The 19384-nt window shown below is 42.2% G+C and overlaps 1 protein-coding gene across 3 annotated transcripts in view; it reads right to left on the reverse strand.

Moving 5' to 3' along the window:
• Positions 1-360: 360 nt before the first annotated feature.
• ADCY7 (adenylate cyclase 7) overlaps positions 361-19384 on the reverse strand; it is a 194241-nt gene continuing 175217 nt past the window's right edge. For 2 of the 3 annotated variants that reach the window (XM_044270006.1, XM_044270005.1), the window contains exons 15-26: positions 18491-18588; positions 17344-17428; positions 17112-17249; positions 16962-17030; positions 15745-15908; positions 11515-11602; positions 10991-11149; positions 8294-8440; positions 8086-8193; positions 5015-5129; positions 3559-3683; positions 361-2696 (exon numbers count right to left, since the gene is read on the reverse strand). In XM_044270006.1, the coding sequence (XP_044125941.1) occupies positions 2550-2696; positions 3559-3683; positions 5015-5129; positions 8086-8193; positions 8294-8440; positions 10991-11149; positions 11515-11602; positions 15745-15908; positions 16962-17030; positions 17112-17249; positions 17344-17428; positions 18491-18588 (1443 nt within the window). In that variant the 3' untranslated portion in view covers positions 361-2549. The other variant, XM_044270007.1, reaches the window with a different exon arrangement.

Here is a 19384-nt window from a genome sequence, read left to right on the forward strand (position 1 = left end):
TAATACGCCAGCTAGAGCACCGCCTTTTTACACTGCTTTAGTTTAAATGCTGCACAGATGCTCTGCCATCTAAAAATCTATGTTTTTCCTTTAAAATGTGTTTTTTAAAAGAACAAAGTAAAAAACAAAAACCACACATAACTGGTATCGTCCCATCCATAATGGACATGCAGTGTAAAATACCACGTTACTCATCGTGCCCAGTGAAAACCATAAAAAACAAAACAAAAAAAAATGCCAGATTTGCTTATTTTTGTTCAACCCACTTCCCAAAAAAATAGAAAAAAGAAAAGTGATCAAAAACTCATATGTACCTCAAAATGGTACCAATAAAAACCATAAGTTGTCATGCAAAAAAAATAAGTCCTCACACATCTCCGTCAACTGAAAAAAAAAAAAAAAAGGTAATGGGTGACAAATATATTTTTTTGCTAAAATTTTAATTGTGCAAAAGTAGTTAAACATACAAAAACTATATGGATTTGGTATTGCACCAACTGTACTGACGCATCAGGTTACATGTTATTTATACTGCACAGTAAACACCAGAAAAATGAAAAACAAAAAAAATTATAAATTATATCCACCCCTAAATGGTTACCGTATGTGGTTGCAAAAAAAAGAAGTTATGACTCTTATGCGATGATGAAATAGAAAACTGCTTGTACATCACGAGGGTAAACTCCCAGGTGGAGAGGAGCACACCAGCAATACTGGAGGTACCAGTGTGGGGGGACCCTGGAGCTCTGCAGAGCGGCACACGCCAGGGCTCCAGCCAATGTTCTCTGCTGATTTGTTTCACATTTATTTGATTCAATCCATGACACTGAGGTTACTGGGAACACTTTTGGAAGCCCGCATATTGCCACACAAGTGCATGACGGTATACACACACATAAACTTACATTATTAACCCACAGCACTGCTGATTAATATAACCACAGACTGTGACATTTCTTCTGGCTGCAAGGACAGTAGCTTAAAAAGTATTTGACATCAGTTGGCGCATTTATCTGTGTGAATTCCTATGTATTTCTTGCTCCATGGCAGTGAATGGGAAGTCATGGCTTTCAATACTATACACCTCCCCTTTACCCCTCTATTTTTTATATATTTGGAGCTTGCATGTTTTTAATTAAACTTTTTTTTAAACTTTCTCAAACTTAATGCTAAATGTAAAAAAAAAATATAATAATACCACTAAAGCTTTCTGTGTATAAAGTCAGCAAACACAGAAGTACAATACGAATCTAGAGCAGACTCTGGGCGACTTATTAAGGATCCATGGTAAGGCTGTGCACATAAGGCCTAATAGTATAAAACTGGTAAATATAGAGTCGTATGTACTATACTCACCCAACTGTATTGACTTGAGAGCTAAAATCAGTGAAGCTTGATAAAAAAATAAAAATCATTCCGCCATTAAATCTCTCATACATAATCATTGTTCCTTTGCCCTACAGTCAAACAATGGGTTATCATTATCACCCATCATACTATAACTCAGCTATCTTCAACAGTCCCATAGAGCTAGATCGATCGGCAGTGTGCAAGTGTGAACGCCCTCCATTCAAATGAGGGAACATGGAATCTCTGTTCTCATCATTGGTAGCGGCCCCGAAAGAGTGATTGGACCCTGCCAATCAGACACCTAATTTCCCATGATCGGTGGTGGTTCCAAAGTGATTGGACCCCACCAATCAGACATGATCAGTGGTGGCCCCAAAGAGTGATTGGACCCCACCAATCAGACACTTAATTTCTCATGATCAGTGGTGGCCCCAAAGAATGATTGGACTCCACCAATCAGACACCTAATTTCTCATGATCAGTGGTGGCCCCAAAGAATGATTGGACCCCACCAATCAGACACCTAATTTCTCATGATCAGTGGTGGCCCCAAAGAATGATTGGACCCCACCAATCAGACACCTAATTTCCAATGATCGGTGGTGGCCCCAAAGAGTGATTGGACCCCACCAATCAGACACTTAACTAAGGGATAAGTGTTTGTCATGGGACAGCCCTTTTAAGGGAAGCAGACTGTTCATTTCTCTGTTGACCTCACCAAGTTGTTCTTACCCGGCCGGGGCATCCATTCACCTGCTGACATCTATGTATGATCACTACTGTTATTGCCTCCCAACAAAGGGTTCACCTGTGGCATTGATATGTATTATCACTGTTGAGGCCCTTTCATTATTACTCATCTGCGTTCTGTTTCCAAGAGAAGCAATTACAGTCCTGTAGAAACAACCTAGGAAAGAGTTTCTAAAAAAAACAAGGTCCTGCAGAGTCATAACTTTGAGGTATGAACCACCCGTCCTCTGGCATTCCACTGTTGGGTAAGAAATACTGTATATGTAGTACGCTTTGTGTAATATTCTCCCGGCACTTCCAGTGCAGGATATTACAGCCATGCCAATGGTCCAGTAAAAGGCATCTCTTCCATCGGAATGAGCTAATTACTTGGCAAAGTCTTCATGTAAAATTAGGCAGCACGCACGCTCCAAACATTTTAAATCCACAAAGAAATAACACGTGCAAAGTCAGTTCATTGCAATGCTCTGGGATTTGGCCATGTCTGTGCAAACAAAGTACGTCCTGAGCTCTCCCTTCCCTTTAACGTTGATCAGTCCTCGGCACTCACAGGAATAACCTAAGCCTTCCAAAATACGGCACGTCTCTTCTGTCACCTGGGAAGAAAGGACACAGAGATACCACTGGAGAGTTAGTGCGGATATTGCCACAAGACTTGTCCTGTCCTTCATTTACTACTTCTCACAAAAGATGCTGCAATGAGATGTAATGATTTTTTCCCACCAAAACTATAGTTTGGTACTAGAGAGTTATACTTAAAGGGGTTATCCCAAGCTTAAAGGGGTTGTCTCACTTGAGCAAGTGGCATTTATCATGTAGACAGAGATAATAGAAGGCGCTCACTAACGTATTGTGATTGTCCATATTGTCTCCTTTGCCGGCTGGATTCATTTTTCCATCACATTATACACTGCTCGTTTCCATGGTTATGACCCCCCTGCAATCCATCGCAGTTGTTGTGCTTGCACACTATAGGAAAAAATGCCGACCTATCTGGTGGCTGGGACCACGGGGGCTCACATATTCTAGTGCTTTTTCCTATACTGTGCAAGCATGGCCACCTTTGCTGGATTGCTGGGTGGTCGTAACCATGGAAACGAGCAGTGTATAATGTGATGGAAAAATGAATCAAGCCAGCAAAGGAGGCTATATGGACAATAACAATACATTAGTAAGTGCCTTGTATTAACTTTCTCTACATGATAAATGCCATAACAAGCTCTGTGCTTCACATGGATCCCATTCGTTGCTCTGCGAGATTTATTTCAAGCTGGCAGCTCAGGAAGCATGTTCTTTCTCAGAGGGTGTGTTCTTTCTGCTGCAGCTCTCTCCATCACACAGATCAGGGGATGTGTCCTTTCTGCTGTACCTATCTCCCATACAGTTCAGAGGGGAGGGGTGTCCTTTCTGCGGCACCTCCTTCCCGGAAACTGTCACAGTTTCTAACAGATATGTTACCTGGATTTTTCCAAGTTCTCCTGTGCTCTCCATCCTGCTGGCCACATTCACTGTATTCCCCCAAATGTCATATTGTGGTTTTCTAGCCCCGATCACTCCAGCAATGACAGGCCCGTGGTTTATCCCTAAAAGATAAAAAAATCCATCATTGTGATCAGTGCCATCGCATGCCAAACAAAGGCGACATTACCCAAGGAGCCTATCTCAAAGCAAAAACGTCCAATGAAAACTGTTCGCCCCTTTTTTACTTTACGCACAGCTTTTACAGAATGCGTGAATGATCCCGCCAATGTCCACCTTCACAATTTATTTTATTGTCCCAGTGTATCAAAAATGTAAAATAAAGCGTGATTTGATTAGAAGTGTCCTAACACCTATCGTTCTCCTTCCACAGCTTCTTTACCAACCATGAGTCTGAGGCTACTTTCACACTGGCGTTTTGGCTTTCCGTTTGTGAGATCCGTTCAGGGCTCTCAGACGCGGTCCAAAACGGATCAGTTTGCATTCTAATGTATTCTGAATGGAAAAGGATCCGCTCAGAATGCATCAGTTTGCCTCCGTTCAGTCTCCATTCCGCTCTGCTTGCAGCATTTTGCTGTCCACCTGACGAAGCGGAGCCAAACGGATCCGGACACACAATGTAAGTCGATGGGGACGGATCAGTTTTCTCTGACACAATCTGGCACAATAGAAAACAGATCCGTCCTCCATTGACTTTTTAATTATGTTCATGACGGATCCGTCATGGCTATAGAAGACATAATACAACTGGACCCGTTCATGACGGATGCATGCGGTTGTCTTATTGTAATGGAAGTGTTTTTGCAGATCCATGACGGATCCGCAAAAAATGCTAGTGTGAAAGTTGCCTTGCTCTTCCATTGGTCTCCTACCTCGTTCTAATCTACCAGATGCACGTAGGGGACAGGTAGGAAGGAGTGTGACTAAAGGATCAGACTACACTGGTTATGTTGTCTGTTACCATAGAGACACATAGGTCTGCATAGGAACTGTACATCTTCAATCAAAACGTAATGCAAAATTGATTTTGATCCTACAGTAAAGCATGGAAAACTGCTAGGAAGGAGATGTTACCCATTGTATTACCCGATGCACATCATCCCCCATTTCATGTGCCCCATTGCCATAGCTCTGTCCCCATGAGATCATGAAAACACACCCAGCTGTGGAAATAAATGACGTACTCAACGGTGGTATCACCTAAACACACTTGAGTAGACAATGGTAACAATGAAGGTCTCAGGGTGCATTTACACCAACAGATTATCTGACAGATTTTCTGACCAATCATTGGCCGTTTACACACAGATCTTGTGTTACACAATCTGATGGGACAGAAATTGGTCAGATGATCTGTTGGTGTAAATGCGCCCTTAGTAGCGTAATACTAATTCCGTTATTTTCTTCTTTTTATCCTAAGGATTCAACAACTCACCTACACGCAGGCGAAAGTTATTAAAAGAATGCCTATTGATTCCATCCAGCTTTTGCATTAGCGCCATGGCATATTCCACAGTGATTCCTATCTGTGCGTTCTTTTTTTCCTGGTCCTATGGGAGACGTAGGAAATGTGACATCCCAAGACAGTCAACAGGATTTAGGAGAGATGGACGCTGCTCAAAGGTGTCAACGTACTTGAAAACGAACATCCAGCATTTAACACAATGTGATTATTTGATGTGAAATTCTGTAGTGTTTCATTTCTTGTATCTCTACAGTAGTGTTTGGTCTGATATAGAGCTCCAATTCCCCAACATAGACATAGATTTAAAGGGGCTGTCCAAGTTAACTAGCAATTTTCCCCATGCTACGGAATGCTTTAAAATGAAAAAATATTGTATATCCACCTTTCTTCTGCTCCATTATCAGCGCAGGAGAAACTTGTATGTTTTTTTTATTTTTGTTTCTTTTTTGTTTTATTTTAAAGCATTCTAAAGCATGGGAACATTTCTAGTTAATGTGGTCAATCCCTTTAAATCCAAACTCTAGTTGTCTGTCCCTGTATAGTATGATACTATTTAATTTGTACTGCCAGTGTCAGATTGTACAGGGACACACCTCCAACTGGTAACACTCATCTGGACCTTCATTGCAGACCTCTGGCAATTCATTCATAACTTCTAGCATGGGTAGTGTCTGAAGTTTAAAAAAAATAAAATATAAAAATTCAAATCCCTATATAAAAAAAAATTAAAAATAGCACCTGCATGTCCCAAAATGCTCATACTATTTAAATATAAACGTATTTATCTCGTATGGTGAACGCCATAAATCTGAAAAAAAAATGGCCAATTTGTAGTTTTTAGAAAGTGATCAAAAGTCATACACGCTCCAAAATGGTATCAATAAAAACTGCAGATCAACCTGGAAAAAATGAGTCATCACACAGCTTTGTAGACAGAAATATAACGTTATAGGGGTCAGAATATGGCGATGCAAAGAAAAAATATTATGAAGTTTATTTTTTATTAGTATTAAAACACAAGAAAAACAATAAAAAATTTGTATCGCTGTAATCGTACTGACCTGGAAAATGCTTTTATTGTGTAGAGAAAAAACTAATCCCATAAAACTGTGGCAGAATTGTGCTTTATTTTTCAATTGCATCCTATTTAGAATTATGTTTCCAGCTTCCCTCTATACCATGTGTAACATTAAATGGGGCCATTTGAAAGTACAACTTGTCCCGCAAAAAACAAGCCCTCATACTATGCTATGTGAACAAAAAAATTAAAAAGCTATGTCTTCAGGAAGACAGGAAGTAAAAAAAACTAAAATGCTAAATTGGAAAATTGTAGGGTCTTGAAGGGGTTAAGCAAAATGTTTTATAACTTAGTTTTAAAAATGGTGGCTATTCATTTCAATATATTGAATGGGAGGCTGGAAAATTAAACGGACTTGTTCAGATTAGAAAAAAGTCGCCTTGACCTTGATAACTTTATTTGATACATAAAGGCCGGTAGAAGGAATTGGGCCATAAATTGTTCAAAAGAGAAATGTTGATGGATGTGGGGAAAATAATTTACATTTAGAACAGATGTGTTCCCATCATCACCTCAGGAAGGGGTTCTTCACAGTAAGAGTAGTCAGAGGTGTAATTGCAGTACCCCAGAACAGGGTCACTGAAAAGGGTAAGCTGTAGTGAGGTCAATCTTCTGTAAAGACTATTGATATCCCCGCCATTATCCGCTGACCACTGCATCCACACGCCTGCCTTGCACCCTACAAAAACACTTCAGTTACATCAAGGACACCCCAATCACCACCAGGTAGGAGCCCCAAGACCAGGGTGTGCCGCGAGGGAAGAATGGGTATGCCCTACGATCACTGTGCGGCCCCCGGGGGACTGCCACTCTAAATGCTACTACCATAGTCAGGACCAAAAACTACCACTCCCATCCTCCACTCCCCTTTCCTGGGCTGTCTGCAACATAATGAGGGTACAATGAAAAGATAACCTGTCTGACAAGCTTTGTAGGGTAAGAAAGAAATTATTTTCTGAGGGGTTTTGGTTTTCCTTCCCCTGGATCAAAACGATGAGTCTGAGAAATGCTGAAATTGGTGGAAATGTCTCTCTTTTGTATAGTCACCACTGCTCTCATTGTAGAGAAAAAATAAACCTAGCCCTACAGGTTCTGAAGAAGGTAACACAATGGGGGGAGAGTCTGAATACTGACGCACCTTGTGAAAGGTGTATCCCTCCCGTATGCAGCATGTGCCGGATTCATCACCTGTAACTCACGCCATATGTATGGATCGGGCGTACCTAGGTCTTACTTTGAACAGTGGCAGAAAATGTAATTAGTTGCCCGTCCCTTTTTTCTGCTAGTAAAATTGGTGCCGCGTCTGCTTAAATATCAAGTTTAGACATTGATCAATCTGCCCCAAAACATTTTAGTAACACACGTCAGTGAGTAGTTTGTTGACAATGGGTTTAGTATTATATTCTTGGTTATAGGTCCCAATTCTTCCTTCTTGACCCAGACAGATATTGAGACCCGTTGACACCTTTCCCTGAGTATTTGCTTGGACAGGATTTCCTGCATAAATACTAAGTGCCACATTTATTTAGACCATTGTTCTAGACGCCAGCCTTAATAAAGCTCTAAGCTGGTGGTGGATCTGCCAAACTTAAAGCAGAGGTGCTGTCCTCTCCATAACTTCGTCAGATCCTCCTCCGCTTCTACATGTAACCCAGCTTCCTAGCGGTCTTACATTTAGAACATTTTCTATGCCTAAAACTGGAGTAGAAAATGGTAAATTACACGGGTCTGATGGCCCGTCCCCTTTCCCACCCATGCCATGCCACTTTTTTAGACCTAGCGTTACTGGGGAGAGGTCGTAGATTGGGGAGAAAAGGACCTTTGCGCTGCAATCTGTGCCAGAAATACGACTAATTTAGGTATATTTCTGTTTAATAAATGACCCCCTAAATGTTCTGCATGCCCCGGTCGCACAGGTCAGCTGCATTTATGAAAAGACAAAGCTCCACCTTACATAGAGTACCTGGTTATTTTCTTGTCCAGGGGTTACCGTTAGACCTGTTGCTGCCATGTACGTACTTCCAATTGTCTTTATTTTCTCCACACCGCTGAATTTTGGTTTCATTAGAAGCTGGATGACAAACATCATAACATTATATTAATTTATGGTAAATTTATATAAATCTACTGATCTACTACATTTGTGCAAAAATAATCGTTAAAAAAAATACCTCATCAAAATCGGCTATAATCTCATTTAAAAGCCGCAGGCATTCCAGGCCTTCTTTATTGACATCACACTCTGTGTAGAAGACCTTAAACTCTGGCACGGAGGCGAACATCACACAGACGCAGTCATACGACTGGTGGTAGAGATCCTAGTGGTGAGGGATGGGCAACATGAGTAATTATAGTGATAAGCAAGATTCTGTTCACACTGCAGTCTCCAATCATTAGCAGCGGCCAGCTCTCAGATTAAAAGCATTTTTCTACTGCGTCAAGACGTTAAAGGAAATGTGTCACCAAACATGTTACCTGCCAGTTAGAACCATATAGTAGCCTCTATCCTTGTTTTCTTATCTGTTTTTATTTTCTAATTGCAGATTTTTAAATTCTATTTCCTGAATATGATTATGGGGGCGGCCATTTTGTGTGAGCTGTCCTTAAAAATATTTATAAAGCATTAAATTGCTTTACGGCAGCCCCATGGTCAATAGACACAGTGGTCGGGAGGGACCTTATTGACTTCTATAGGAGAGTTTTCTAGGCATGGTATGTGACCTGTGCAGAGGACATTGTACAAGGAAAGAAGAGATAAGCTATCACCTATTGTAAATGGAGAACCCTGTCTTATCTATACACAGAGGTGATATCCTTACAGGCAGGATTAGACTGACAGATATGCAGGTAACTGCAGTAAAATGATCTATACAGACCAAGAAGTGGCGCCTATTATTAGGCTTAGTGGCTAGTGCAAAAACTGCAGGATTTTATGGATTTTTTTAAATATAAATATTGACATGGAAAATTAAAAATAACATCAAAAATTATTTTCAATATTCTAAACATAAAAAAACTTGATTTAAACAATAGGTCACTTTCTGATGACACATTTTGATCCCCTCCAGTTCTTATCTTCTTGGCTGCAGCAATGACATGTCCACATATACCCCAGATACCTCTGCAGCCAATCACTGCGCTCCTACAGCAGTGATGGAGTATACAGATATACAGCCTGACGGAGGATTTGTGTGTCAGTGCTGGAAGCGGCAGGGGATAAAACAGAGGAGTATGCAGCATATCCTTTCAGTGTTTGACCATAATTGCTGACTGGGGGAAGTTTTATTTACAAGCCAGACAACCCCTTTAATGCTGTGAGAACTAGACTCGGTATAGGGTAAATAATTATCCAAAACAGCAGATTTATTAGTTTCCAGGTAGGGTAAACGCATCACTAATATTAGTAATTTTCTGTCTGACTAAATGATAATAATTTGTCAGATGCTGCACTGCTTGTCGTCACTGAGAAAAGGGCCTTGAAACAGAAAAATGCTAATTTCTGTAAGTAAATAAAAAAAGGTTCTATCTTCTAATTTAAAGCTGCTCTGTCCCCAGGATCAACCCTATTAAACCAGACATACTGCCTGGTAGGGTTGATCATGCTGATTAACACTATACCTTTCTTGTGTCTGTATGCTAAATAGCGGCAAAGAAATCTGTGTTTTATTCATATGCAAATGAGAAGTTGGAGCACCAGGAGGGGGGCTAATTTTTTGAGCACTGATTTGTAACCACCCCTGTGAGCTGCACCTCCCCCTCCCTTTGCTTGACAGGACTAGACATGCTGAGGGCAGAGCTGTGTCCAAGCATCTTCATATCATATACTCTATGTACCACAGCTCTACCACAGTGAGATCTGCTCAGAAAGCTAGTATGCATATTACTGCTTTAAGCCTCATTCAGACGTCAGTGTTTGATCAGTGATTTCCATCAGGGATTCTGAGCCAAAACCAGGATTGGAGCCTCCATAGACATAAGGTATAAGGGAAAGATCTGCTCCTGTTCTGTGTTTAGAGTCTCACCTGGTTTTGTCTCAAAAATCACTGATGGAAATCACTGATCGACGTGTGAATGAGGCCTTATTCACAAGCAAAATATATGATAATAAAGACAGCAGTATTATGTGTTAGCTGATGAGCATAGAAAAGACATTCTGCTCTTTGTGGCAATGATACAGCTCATGGTAAGTGCATGCTTTTGCATGTAGAGATCCCAGGTTTGAATCCTGGGGGAGATTTTCAGTTTTTTTTCTTCAGATATTTTCTTTCTTCCACATTCAACCCATCTATATCCCTATCATATTGAGAATTACGGTATGTTTTTAGGCTTAAAAACCTAATAAATATTGCTGACGTCTTTATAATCATAGATTCAAACCTGGGATCTCTACATGCAAAATCGTACACTTATTATAAAGCTACCGGATTACCACATAGAGACGCATGTTTTTTCCTATGCTCAGAAAGCGGACACATCACTGGTGTCTTTATAATCATACATTGTGCCTGTGAATAAAGCAGTGATATGTAGATTAGCTTTCTGAGCAGATCTCAGTGTGGTGAAGCTATAGTACATAGTGTATATGATATGTACATGCCAGGACACAGCTCCGCCCTCAGCACGTCTAGCCCTGTCAAGCACAGGGGGTGTTACAAAGCAGTGTTCAAAGGACTCAGCCCCGCCTCCTGGTGCTCCAACATCTCATTTGCATATAACAAAAAATGCTGATTTATCTGCAGCTGTTTAGCATACAGACAAAAGAAAGGCATAGTTTTAATCAGCATGAGGAGCCCTACCAACCAGTATGTCTGGTTTACCAGCGGCTGGGGTCACTTCACTAATTCATGTTTAACAAGTAGAGTCTTTACCTCATTCATTTTGTTGTCCACAATGAAATATGCAGCCACGTGTGCGGGAAGTACATTCTCTAGTAGAAGACGATTTAGATTCTCCATCGTTTCAATCTCCTCATCTTCCTTCCTGAATTTCTTCTTCCACAAACAATCTAGCCTAGAGTAATAGTCAACCTAGAAACAGAGGCAATGCTATATACTTCACATGGATGGAGACTTGGCATTAGAGGTATGAATAATGAATGTATATGGGCAGCCTACGCTAATATCCCCCCAGCTTTCCTTTCACATACATTACCTGTAGAATTACAATGGTAGCCACCAGCTGGTGTAACTGATGAGCGCGGCCATAAGGAGCCTGGCCGCTGTTTCATCTAAGCCGGAGGCACTGACAACATAGAGGGGGTCTCCCGCTCACAACGTCCCTCACCGGATCAAAGTGCAGTGCCATTCAAGAAGTGATTGGATTTGTGAGGCAGATTTACAGCAAGTCCAGGACATCACAGAACTAATAAATTATCATTTTAACGTTTTCTTACCTGCCTCGCCAATAAGACGAGTGTCACGTAGAATAAAGAAAGGTAAAAGCAGGACATCTGCTGCAGGTCTTTCAGGATCCCAGAATTACTGAAATTACAATTTGAAAGTATGATTTATAACATAATATAACATTATATACCGATGTGTGTGTGTGTATATATATATATACAGACGTGGACAAAATTGTTGGTACCCTTTGGTCAATGAAAGAAAAAGTCACAATGGTCACAGAAATAACTTTAATCTGACAAAAGTAATAATAAATTAAAATTCTATAAATGTTAACCAATGAAAGTCAGACATTGTTTTTCAACCATGCTTCAACAGAATTATGTAAAAAAATAAACTCATGAAACAGGCATGGACAAAAATGATGGTACCCCTAACTTAATATTTTGTTGCGCAACCTTTTGAGGCAATCACTGCAATCAAACGCTTCCTGTAACTGTCAATGAGACATCTGCACCTCTCAGCAGGTATTTTGGCCCACTCCTCATGAGCAAACTGCTCCAGTTGTGTCCGGTTTGAAGGGTGCCTTTTCCAGACTGCATGTTTCAGCTCCTTCCAAAGATGCTCAATAGGATTGAGGTCAGGGCTCATAGAAGGCCACTTTAGAATAGTCCAATTTTTTCCTCTTAGCCATTCTTGGGTGTTTTTAGCGGTGTGTTTTGGGTCATTGTCCTGTTGCAAGACCCATGACCTGCGACTGAGACCAAGCTTTCTGACACTGGCTAGTACATTTCTCTCTAGAATTCCTTGATAGTCTTGAGATTTCATTGTACCCTGCACAGATTCAAGACACCCTGTGCCAGACGCAGCAAAGCAGCCCCAGAACATAACAGAGCCTCCTCCATGTTTCACAGTAGGGACAGTGTTCTTTTCTTGATATGCTTCATTTTTTCGTCTGTGAACATACAGCTGATGTGCCTTGGCAAAAACTTCGATTTTTGTCTCATCTGTCCACAGGACATTCTCCCAGAAGCTTTGTGGCTTGTCAACATGTAGTTTGGCATATTCCAGTCTTGCTTTTTTATGATTCGTTTTCAACAATGGTGTCCTCCTTGGTCGTCTCCCATGTAGTCCACTTTGGCTCAAACAACGACGGATGGTGCGATCTGACACTGATGTTCCTTGAGCATGAAGTTCACCTTGAATCTCTTTAGAAGTCTTTCTAGGCTCTTTTGTTACCATTCGGATTATCCGTCTCTTAGATTTGTCATCAATTTTCCTCCTGCGGCCACGTCCAGGGAGGTTGGCTACAGTCCCATGGATCTTAAACTTATGAATAATATGTGCAACTGTACTCACAGGAACATCTAGTTGCTTGGAGATGGTCTTATAGCCTTTACCTTTAACATGCTTGTCTATAATTTTCTTTCTGATCTCTTGAGACAGCTCTTTCCTTTGCTTCCTCTGGTCCATGTCGAGTGTGGTACACACCATATCACCAAACAACACAGTGATTACCTGGAGCCATATATATAGGCCCAATGGCTGATTACAAGGTTGTAGACACCTGTGATGCTAATTAGTGGACACACCTTGAATTAACATGTCCCTTTGGTCACATTATGTTCTGTGTTTTCTAGGGGTACCATCATTTTTGTCCATGCCTGTTTCATGAGTTTATTTTTTTACATAATTCTGTTGAAGCATGGTTGAAAAACAATGTCTGACTTTCATTGGTTAACATTTATAGAATTTTAATTTATTATTACTTTTGTCAGATTAAAGTTATTTCTGTGACCATTGTGACTTTTTCTTTCATTGACCAAAGGGTACCAACAATTTTGTCCACGTCTGTATATACATACACACACATACACACTACTCACAAAAAGTTAGGGATATTTGGCTTTCGGGTGTAATTTATGGAAGAAGTTAAAACTTCACACTACAGTGATATTCGCGGTGTCCGAAAACTCCCGTACTATTAAAATATAAAAAATATTATTCCCATACGGCGAATGAAGTAACAATTCACAATTTTTCTATCACTTCACCGCAAAAAAATTCATAAAATGTGATTGAAAAGTCACACATACACCAAAATGGTATCAATAAAAACTACAGATCGTCCCACACAACTCGGTAGACATAACTATAAAAAGTTTCTGGGTGTGAGAATATTTTTTCAATGTTTTTTTTTTTAGCATTAAAACACAAAAAAATAAAATAAAAGTATGTAGTATTGTTGTAATTGTAATGACCCAGAGAATAACGTGCACAGGTCCGTTTTGCCGCATAAGGAACGCCGTAGGGACAAAACCCGTAAAACTGTGATGGAATGGTGTTTTTCCCCCTCATTGCATGCTATATAACATAGGTGACACACGGGAGCCATTATACATCTTGGCCACCTGGTGTATATTATTTATGCTAATGGCACATCTATTCCTACACATTTCCATATGCAGCCTTTGTTGTTTTTTCAATAAGGTGTCACGTTTATTGTTTTTTCACACTTGGCGACATCCCATTTTTTCCATGTTTTTGTCACCGCTTGAAATCATTGTTCTTGCTCCCCTGTCTATTCCCTGCTGCTGCAGGATATTCACTACCCGTGAAAGAAAATCCCCTGCACTTACTTCCAAATAGGACTGAGACGGAGTAACTATATGTGTAGCTGTGTGGTATCTTGGCGGGTGAACGAGCGGAGATCCTCCCCGCTTGGCTTCCCATTGGCTGCACATCCGCCCAGCCCTTGTTGGGGGCGTGTCTATTTCCCCTATTTATACCGGCATGTCAGCAGCCGCTTCACGGCCGACATAGCGCCGATACGCTGTCACACATCACCAGTGTGGCAGCGTTCTATTATTCTCACATTGTGCACTAGTGAATTTCGCTCCTGATGAATCTCAGTGAAGAAACGCGTCGAGCCCCTTTTGTGGGAGTTATAATTTAGTCAGGGGCAGTTAGTTAGTGCGGTTTTATTTTCCCTGGGCCGACTACTGATAACAATTGACCAGCAGCCCTGGTTTCAAGTGGTATATACAGGTAGTTCACACTCTATTACCACTGTTTTTCTCCCACACTGCTCTATATTACTGTCCCAGATTTTTGTGGATCCGCACAGAATTACTGTTGTGGCGATTACCAGCCAATTGTTACACAGTTTACCAGTTCATACTGTACTTTGGTGCGGTTCTTTTTTGGTCTGTGTTTTTGATATTGACATAATTGTTCCCCCCAATTTTTAATCAATTAAGTAATAAAGTAATTGTTTTTAGCGCCTCTTAGTTTCAGCCATGATATAATCCTTAAATTGAGACATATACCTCCATTATTGTATTCAGTGAAAGGCCATATTAAATGGTGGCATTAGAAAGTACAACTTGTCCTGTAAAAAAACAAGCCCTCATACAGCTAGGTAAGGCTGCTTTCACACTAGCGTTCGCTGGTCCGCTCGTGAGCTCCGTTTGAAGGAGCTCACGAGCGGACCCGAACGCAGCCGTCCAGCCCTGATGCAGTCTGAATGGAGGCGGATCCGCTCAGACTGCATCAGTCTGGCGGCGTTCAGCCTCCGCTCTGCTCGCCTCCGCACGGACAGGCGGACAGCTGAACGCTGCTTGCAGCGTTCGGGTGTCCGCCTGGCCGTTCGGAGGCGTGCGGATCCGTGCGGATCCGTCCAGACTTTCAATGTAAGTCAATGGGGACGGATCCGTTTGAAGATGCCACAATGTGGCTCAATCTTCAAGCGGATCCGTCCCCCATTGACTTTACATTGAAAGTCTGGACGGATCCGTACTAGGCTATTTTCACACTTAGCTGTTCTATGCTAAAAATAATGCAGACGGATCCGTTCTGAACGGAGCCTCCGTCTGCATTATTATGAGCGGATCCGTTCAGAACGGATCCGCCCGAACGCTAGTGTGAAAGTAGCCTTAACTGAAAGAAAGCTATGGCTCCGTAAAGACAGGAAAGAAAAATGAAAATGCAAAAACAAAAAAAACTCTGGTATCCAAGGGGTTAAGGAGAGTCTGCTACATAATAAAGAAACCTGAGCAGCTGGACATGAGGTTTGCAGTTTAAAGCCGTGAGAGAAATTGAGCTTCGATTCCTAGAAAAATGGGGGTTATTTACCAAGGCTGGTATAGATTTGAGATATAATTTAATCCAGTTTCTAATAAAAATCATAGAAAATCTTTTGTGCAAAACTGTAGACTAGAGAACTGGCATACGGAGAAGACACACAACAGCGCACACCGCGCACACAGAAGCCATCCTACCTTTTGGTTGGGAAGGCTCCCCTGAACAAGTCTGAGTGCGTATGGAAGATGATCACGTTGTACACGATGAAGGCGGCTGATAACAGGAGCATCTTAAGTTCGAAGCTCATTCGTAGGAATACAGAACATGCAATGAAGCCCAAAATACAGCAGTAGATATAATACTGGAAAATAAAGATGAGATCTGCTTAGTGACTTTTAAATGACAATAAAAATAAACTTTTATGGGGCCATTTATACCCCTGCGCTGGCGCTTGATGCGCCTTAGTTATGTAGAGGGGCCTGCCACTGCATAACTTAGGCGCATCCACCATCGGCGCCTAACAGCCTTATATCTACGCCAGCTTCCTTGCGTTTCACACTAGTGTTTCTCACATATGACAGGCTGTTTCGGCAGAGAACAGCCTAACCAATCTCTCTGTATCCAGCACTGCCAGACTCTACATGGATGCCAACCGGCCCCATTATAATGCGGACCAGCCACATTTCGGAAATATGCCAAAAATCGGCCACACAAATACCGCTCCGGAGAACAGCCCGACGCATATGAGAAAAGCTAGTGTGAAACTAGTCTTTAGGAAAGGCGATATCTCAAATTATTTGCATCAAATATATTAAAATGACATGCCTGTTAATAAATTTGGTGCATTTGGGATACATCATCAGTATCTGATCGGTGGGAGTCTGACACCTGGGACCCCTGCCGATCAGCACTATTTGAAGGCACCGGCGATAGAGTAGCGCTGCAGCCTTCTCTGCTCACCAAGCACAGCGCCGCCCATTGTACAGCGGCTGAGCTTGGTATGGCACTCAGCGCCATTCACGTCTATGGATCTGAGCTGCGCCTAGGCCACGTGACCGATGAACGTGACGTCACTCGGCTCAGGAACAACTGTGAGAAGGCTGCGGCGCTACTGCGAGTGTCGTTGCTTTCTCAGACAGTTGACCTGTGAGGGTCCCGGGTGTCGGGCCCCCGCCAATCAGATACTGATGACCCATCCAGAGGATAGGTCATCAGTTCAAAAATCTTGAAAAAAACTTTTTCAGTTTGAAGAAAACACCCTCTTTTCTTCACTTTTTAAAAACTGGTGAGCGATGAGAAAAGTCACAGGTGTATGTTCAGATTTGGCATACATCAGCTTAGTAAATGTGGGCCAAAGAGTCTAAATATATATATATATATACTGTATATACAAACATCAGTAAATTAAACTCACAGGTATACTTTGACAAGCATCTGTTTCTGGGCTCGACCCATTGCAGTTCTGTAGAGCGTCATCTAGAGGCTGGAAACATAAGACTCGTCAGCGCTATAGACTCATTACCAGGTGGAACGCAGAATTACGGATTCCATTACCATGGCTTACCAGATTAAGAATGGCAATCACCAGCAGGGCTCCAATGGTCAGCGCTGCTAAAAGAACTCGCACTAGTGGTTTCGTCTCCACATTTTCAGCTATTGAACATAAGACATGTGACATGGGCGAACTCTCGTCACAGAAACGCTGGCAAATACATAAAACGTGATTACTGTAACAGAGTCAAAGGCCTGCAGACTTTAGGTTTCCTTTAGAAACGGTTTCCCACATATAAACTTACCACGCCCTTGTCTGCATAGCAGATTAGTAGTGCGCAAAGGATTAATACGAACACCACAGCAAACGAAACCCCCAGCTTCACACTCCTGTAGAGGACATGAAGGAAGTCAGTGCATACAGGAGCTCTCTGTCCTAAAGCAACGATCAGTGTATGAAGGGAGAAAAAACACTTCACATTTCCGTATCTGTTTTACATTTGTGGAAAAAATTCATCCGTGAAGATGTCCACGAAGGATCCGTGTTTGGTGCGCGTGTCCATTTTTTGCCCTCCATGTGTCATCTATATTCCACGGACGTTGCTCAGTGGAAAATTTATTTCTAGAGCATCTCCTATCATTAAAAAACGGACCAAATACAGAAGCCATCCGTGTTGTGTCCGTGATTTTCACAGACCCATAGACTTCATCGGGCGTGTTTGGTCTGCATCACGGGCCAATGCAGTGCATGTCTGATTTCTACACTGCCCCATGGTCATTAAATACTACTGATGTGTGAACAAACACATTAAAATCAATGGGTAAGTGTGCCTTCCGCGGAAAATGCAGACAGCACATGTCAGTGAAAAACAGAAATGTGAACGAGGCCTTAGGTGCTTACAGCACGTTATCGGGCAGAGCTTGCAATTCGTTGCCAATTGCCGGCTGTACCTGGACTTGCGTTGGTTTCGGGTTGCAAGTCTAATTTGTGATAAACTGCAATCACTACCGGCGGCTGCTAATAGCTGCGTAACACCCTCAGGGTCTATTCACACGTCCGCAAAATGGATCCGGACCCATTCATTTTCAATGGGGCCGGAAAAGATGCGGACAGCACACAGTTTTGAGAGTCTTGGCAAATACATTTTGTTCAAAAGGGGGATCTGCAGTTACTCAAACAGCTAAGCGGCTGCTTTCACAACTTCGGTCACCCCTGGCTGTGCCTTACATGGGTTATTCTGATCTGAGCCATGAAAGGCTGAGATGGGAAAACCCTTTAAGCCATCCATATAAGAAGGATATGAAGGCGTTAGCCAGCTGTGCCCAAGCTTCTGCTGTGGTGGACACTGCACAGCCGTGAATACCATGCTGGCCATTCGTTGTGTGAGGGGTGATTAGCTGATCTCTGAGGCAGTGATCAATAAGTAGAGTGATAACACTGAGGGCACTAACCTTGGCATAACCAAAATTTGAACTAAGAATATGCAGAAGAACACAACACTGGCACACAGGAAGTAATTTCGGATCTTCGGAATTCTGATGGTGCGATACTAAAAATAAGAGAAAAGTAAGAAAACATCATGTGTTAAACCTGCAAACAAAACTATGTAAACATAGTAAAACTTAAAGGGGTTGACGACTCTGTTAGCTCTTATTAAAACTATAAAGAAAGTAGGGAGATATTACACTTACTAATAGATCTTCTAAGGCCTCTTTCACACTTGCGTTGTCCGGATCCGGCGTGTACTCCACTTGCCGGAATTACGCGCCGGATCCGGAAAAACGCAAGTGTACTGAAAGCATTTGAAGACGGATCCGTCTTCAAAATGCTTTCAGTGTTACTATGGCACCCAGGACGCTATTAAAGTCCTGGTTGCCATAGTAGTAGTGGGGAGTGGGGGAGCAGCATGCTTACCATCCGTGCGGCTCCCGGGGCGCTCCAGAATGACGTCAGGGCGCCCCATGCGCATGGATGGGGGCGCCCTGACGTCACTCTGGAGCGCCCCGGGAGCCGCACGGATGGTAAGTATGCTGCTCCCCGCTCCCCACTGCACTTTACCATGGCAAACAGGACTTTAGCGTCCCGGCAGCCATGGTAACCATTGAGAAAAAGCTAAACGTCGCATCCGGCAATGCGCCGAAACGACGTTTAGCTTAAGGCCGGATCCGGATCAATGCCTTTCAATGGGCATTCATTCCGGATCCGGGCTTGCGGCAAGTGTTCCGGATTTTTGGCCGGAGCAAAAAGCGCAGCATGCTGCGCTATTTGCTGCGGCCAAAAAACGTTCCGTTCCGGAACGGAAGACATCCTGATGCATCCTGAAGGACGGACTGTCCATTCAGAAT

The sequence above is a fragment of the Bufo gargarizans genome, chromosome 10 (assembly GCF_014858855.1).
Source record: "Bufo gargarizans isolate SCDJY-AF-19 chromosome 10, ASM1485885v1, whole genome shotgun sequence".
NCBI classification, from domain to species: domain Eukaryota; kingdom Metazoa; phylum Chordata; class Amphibia; order Anura; family Bufonidae; genus Bufo; species Bufo gargarizans.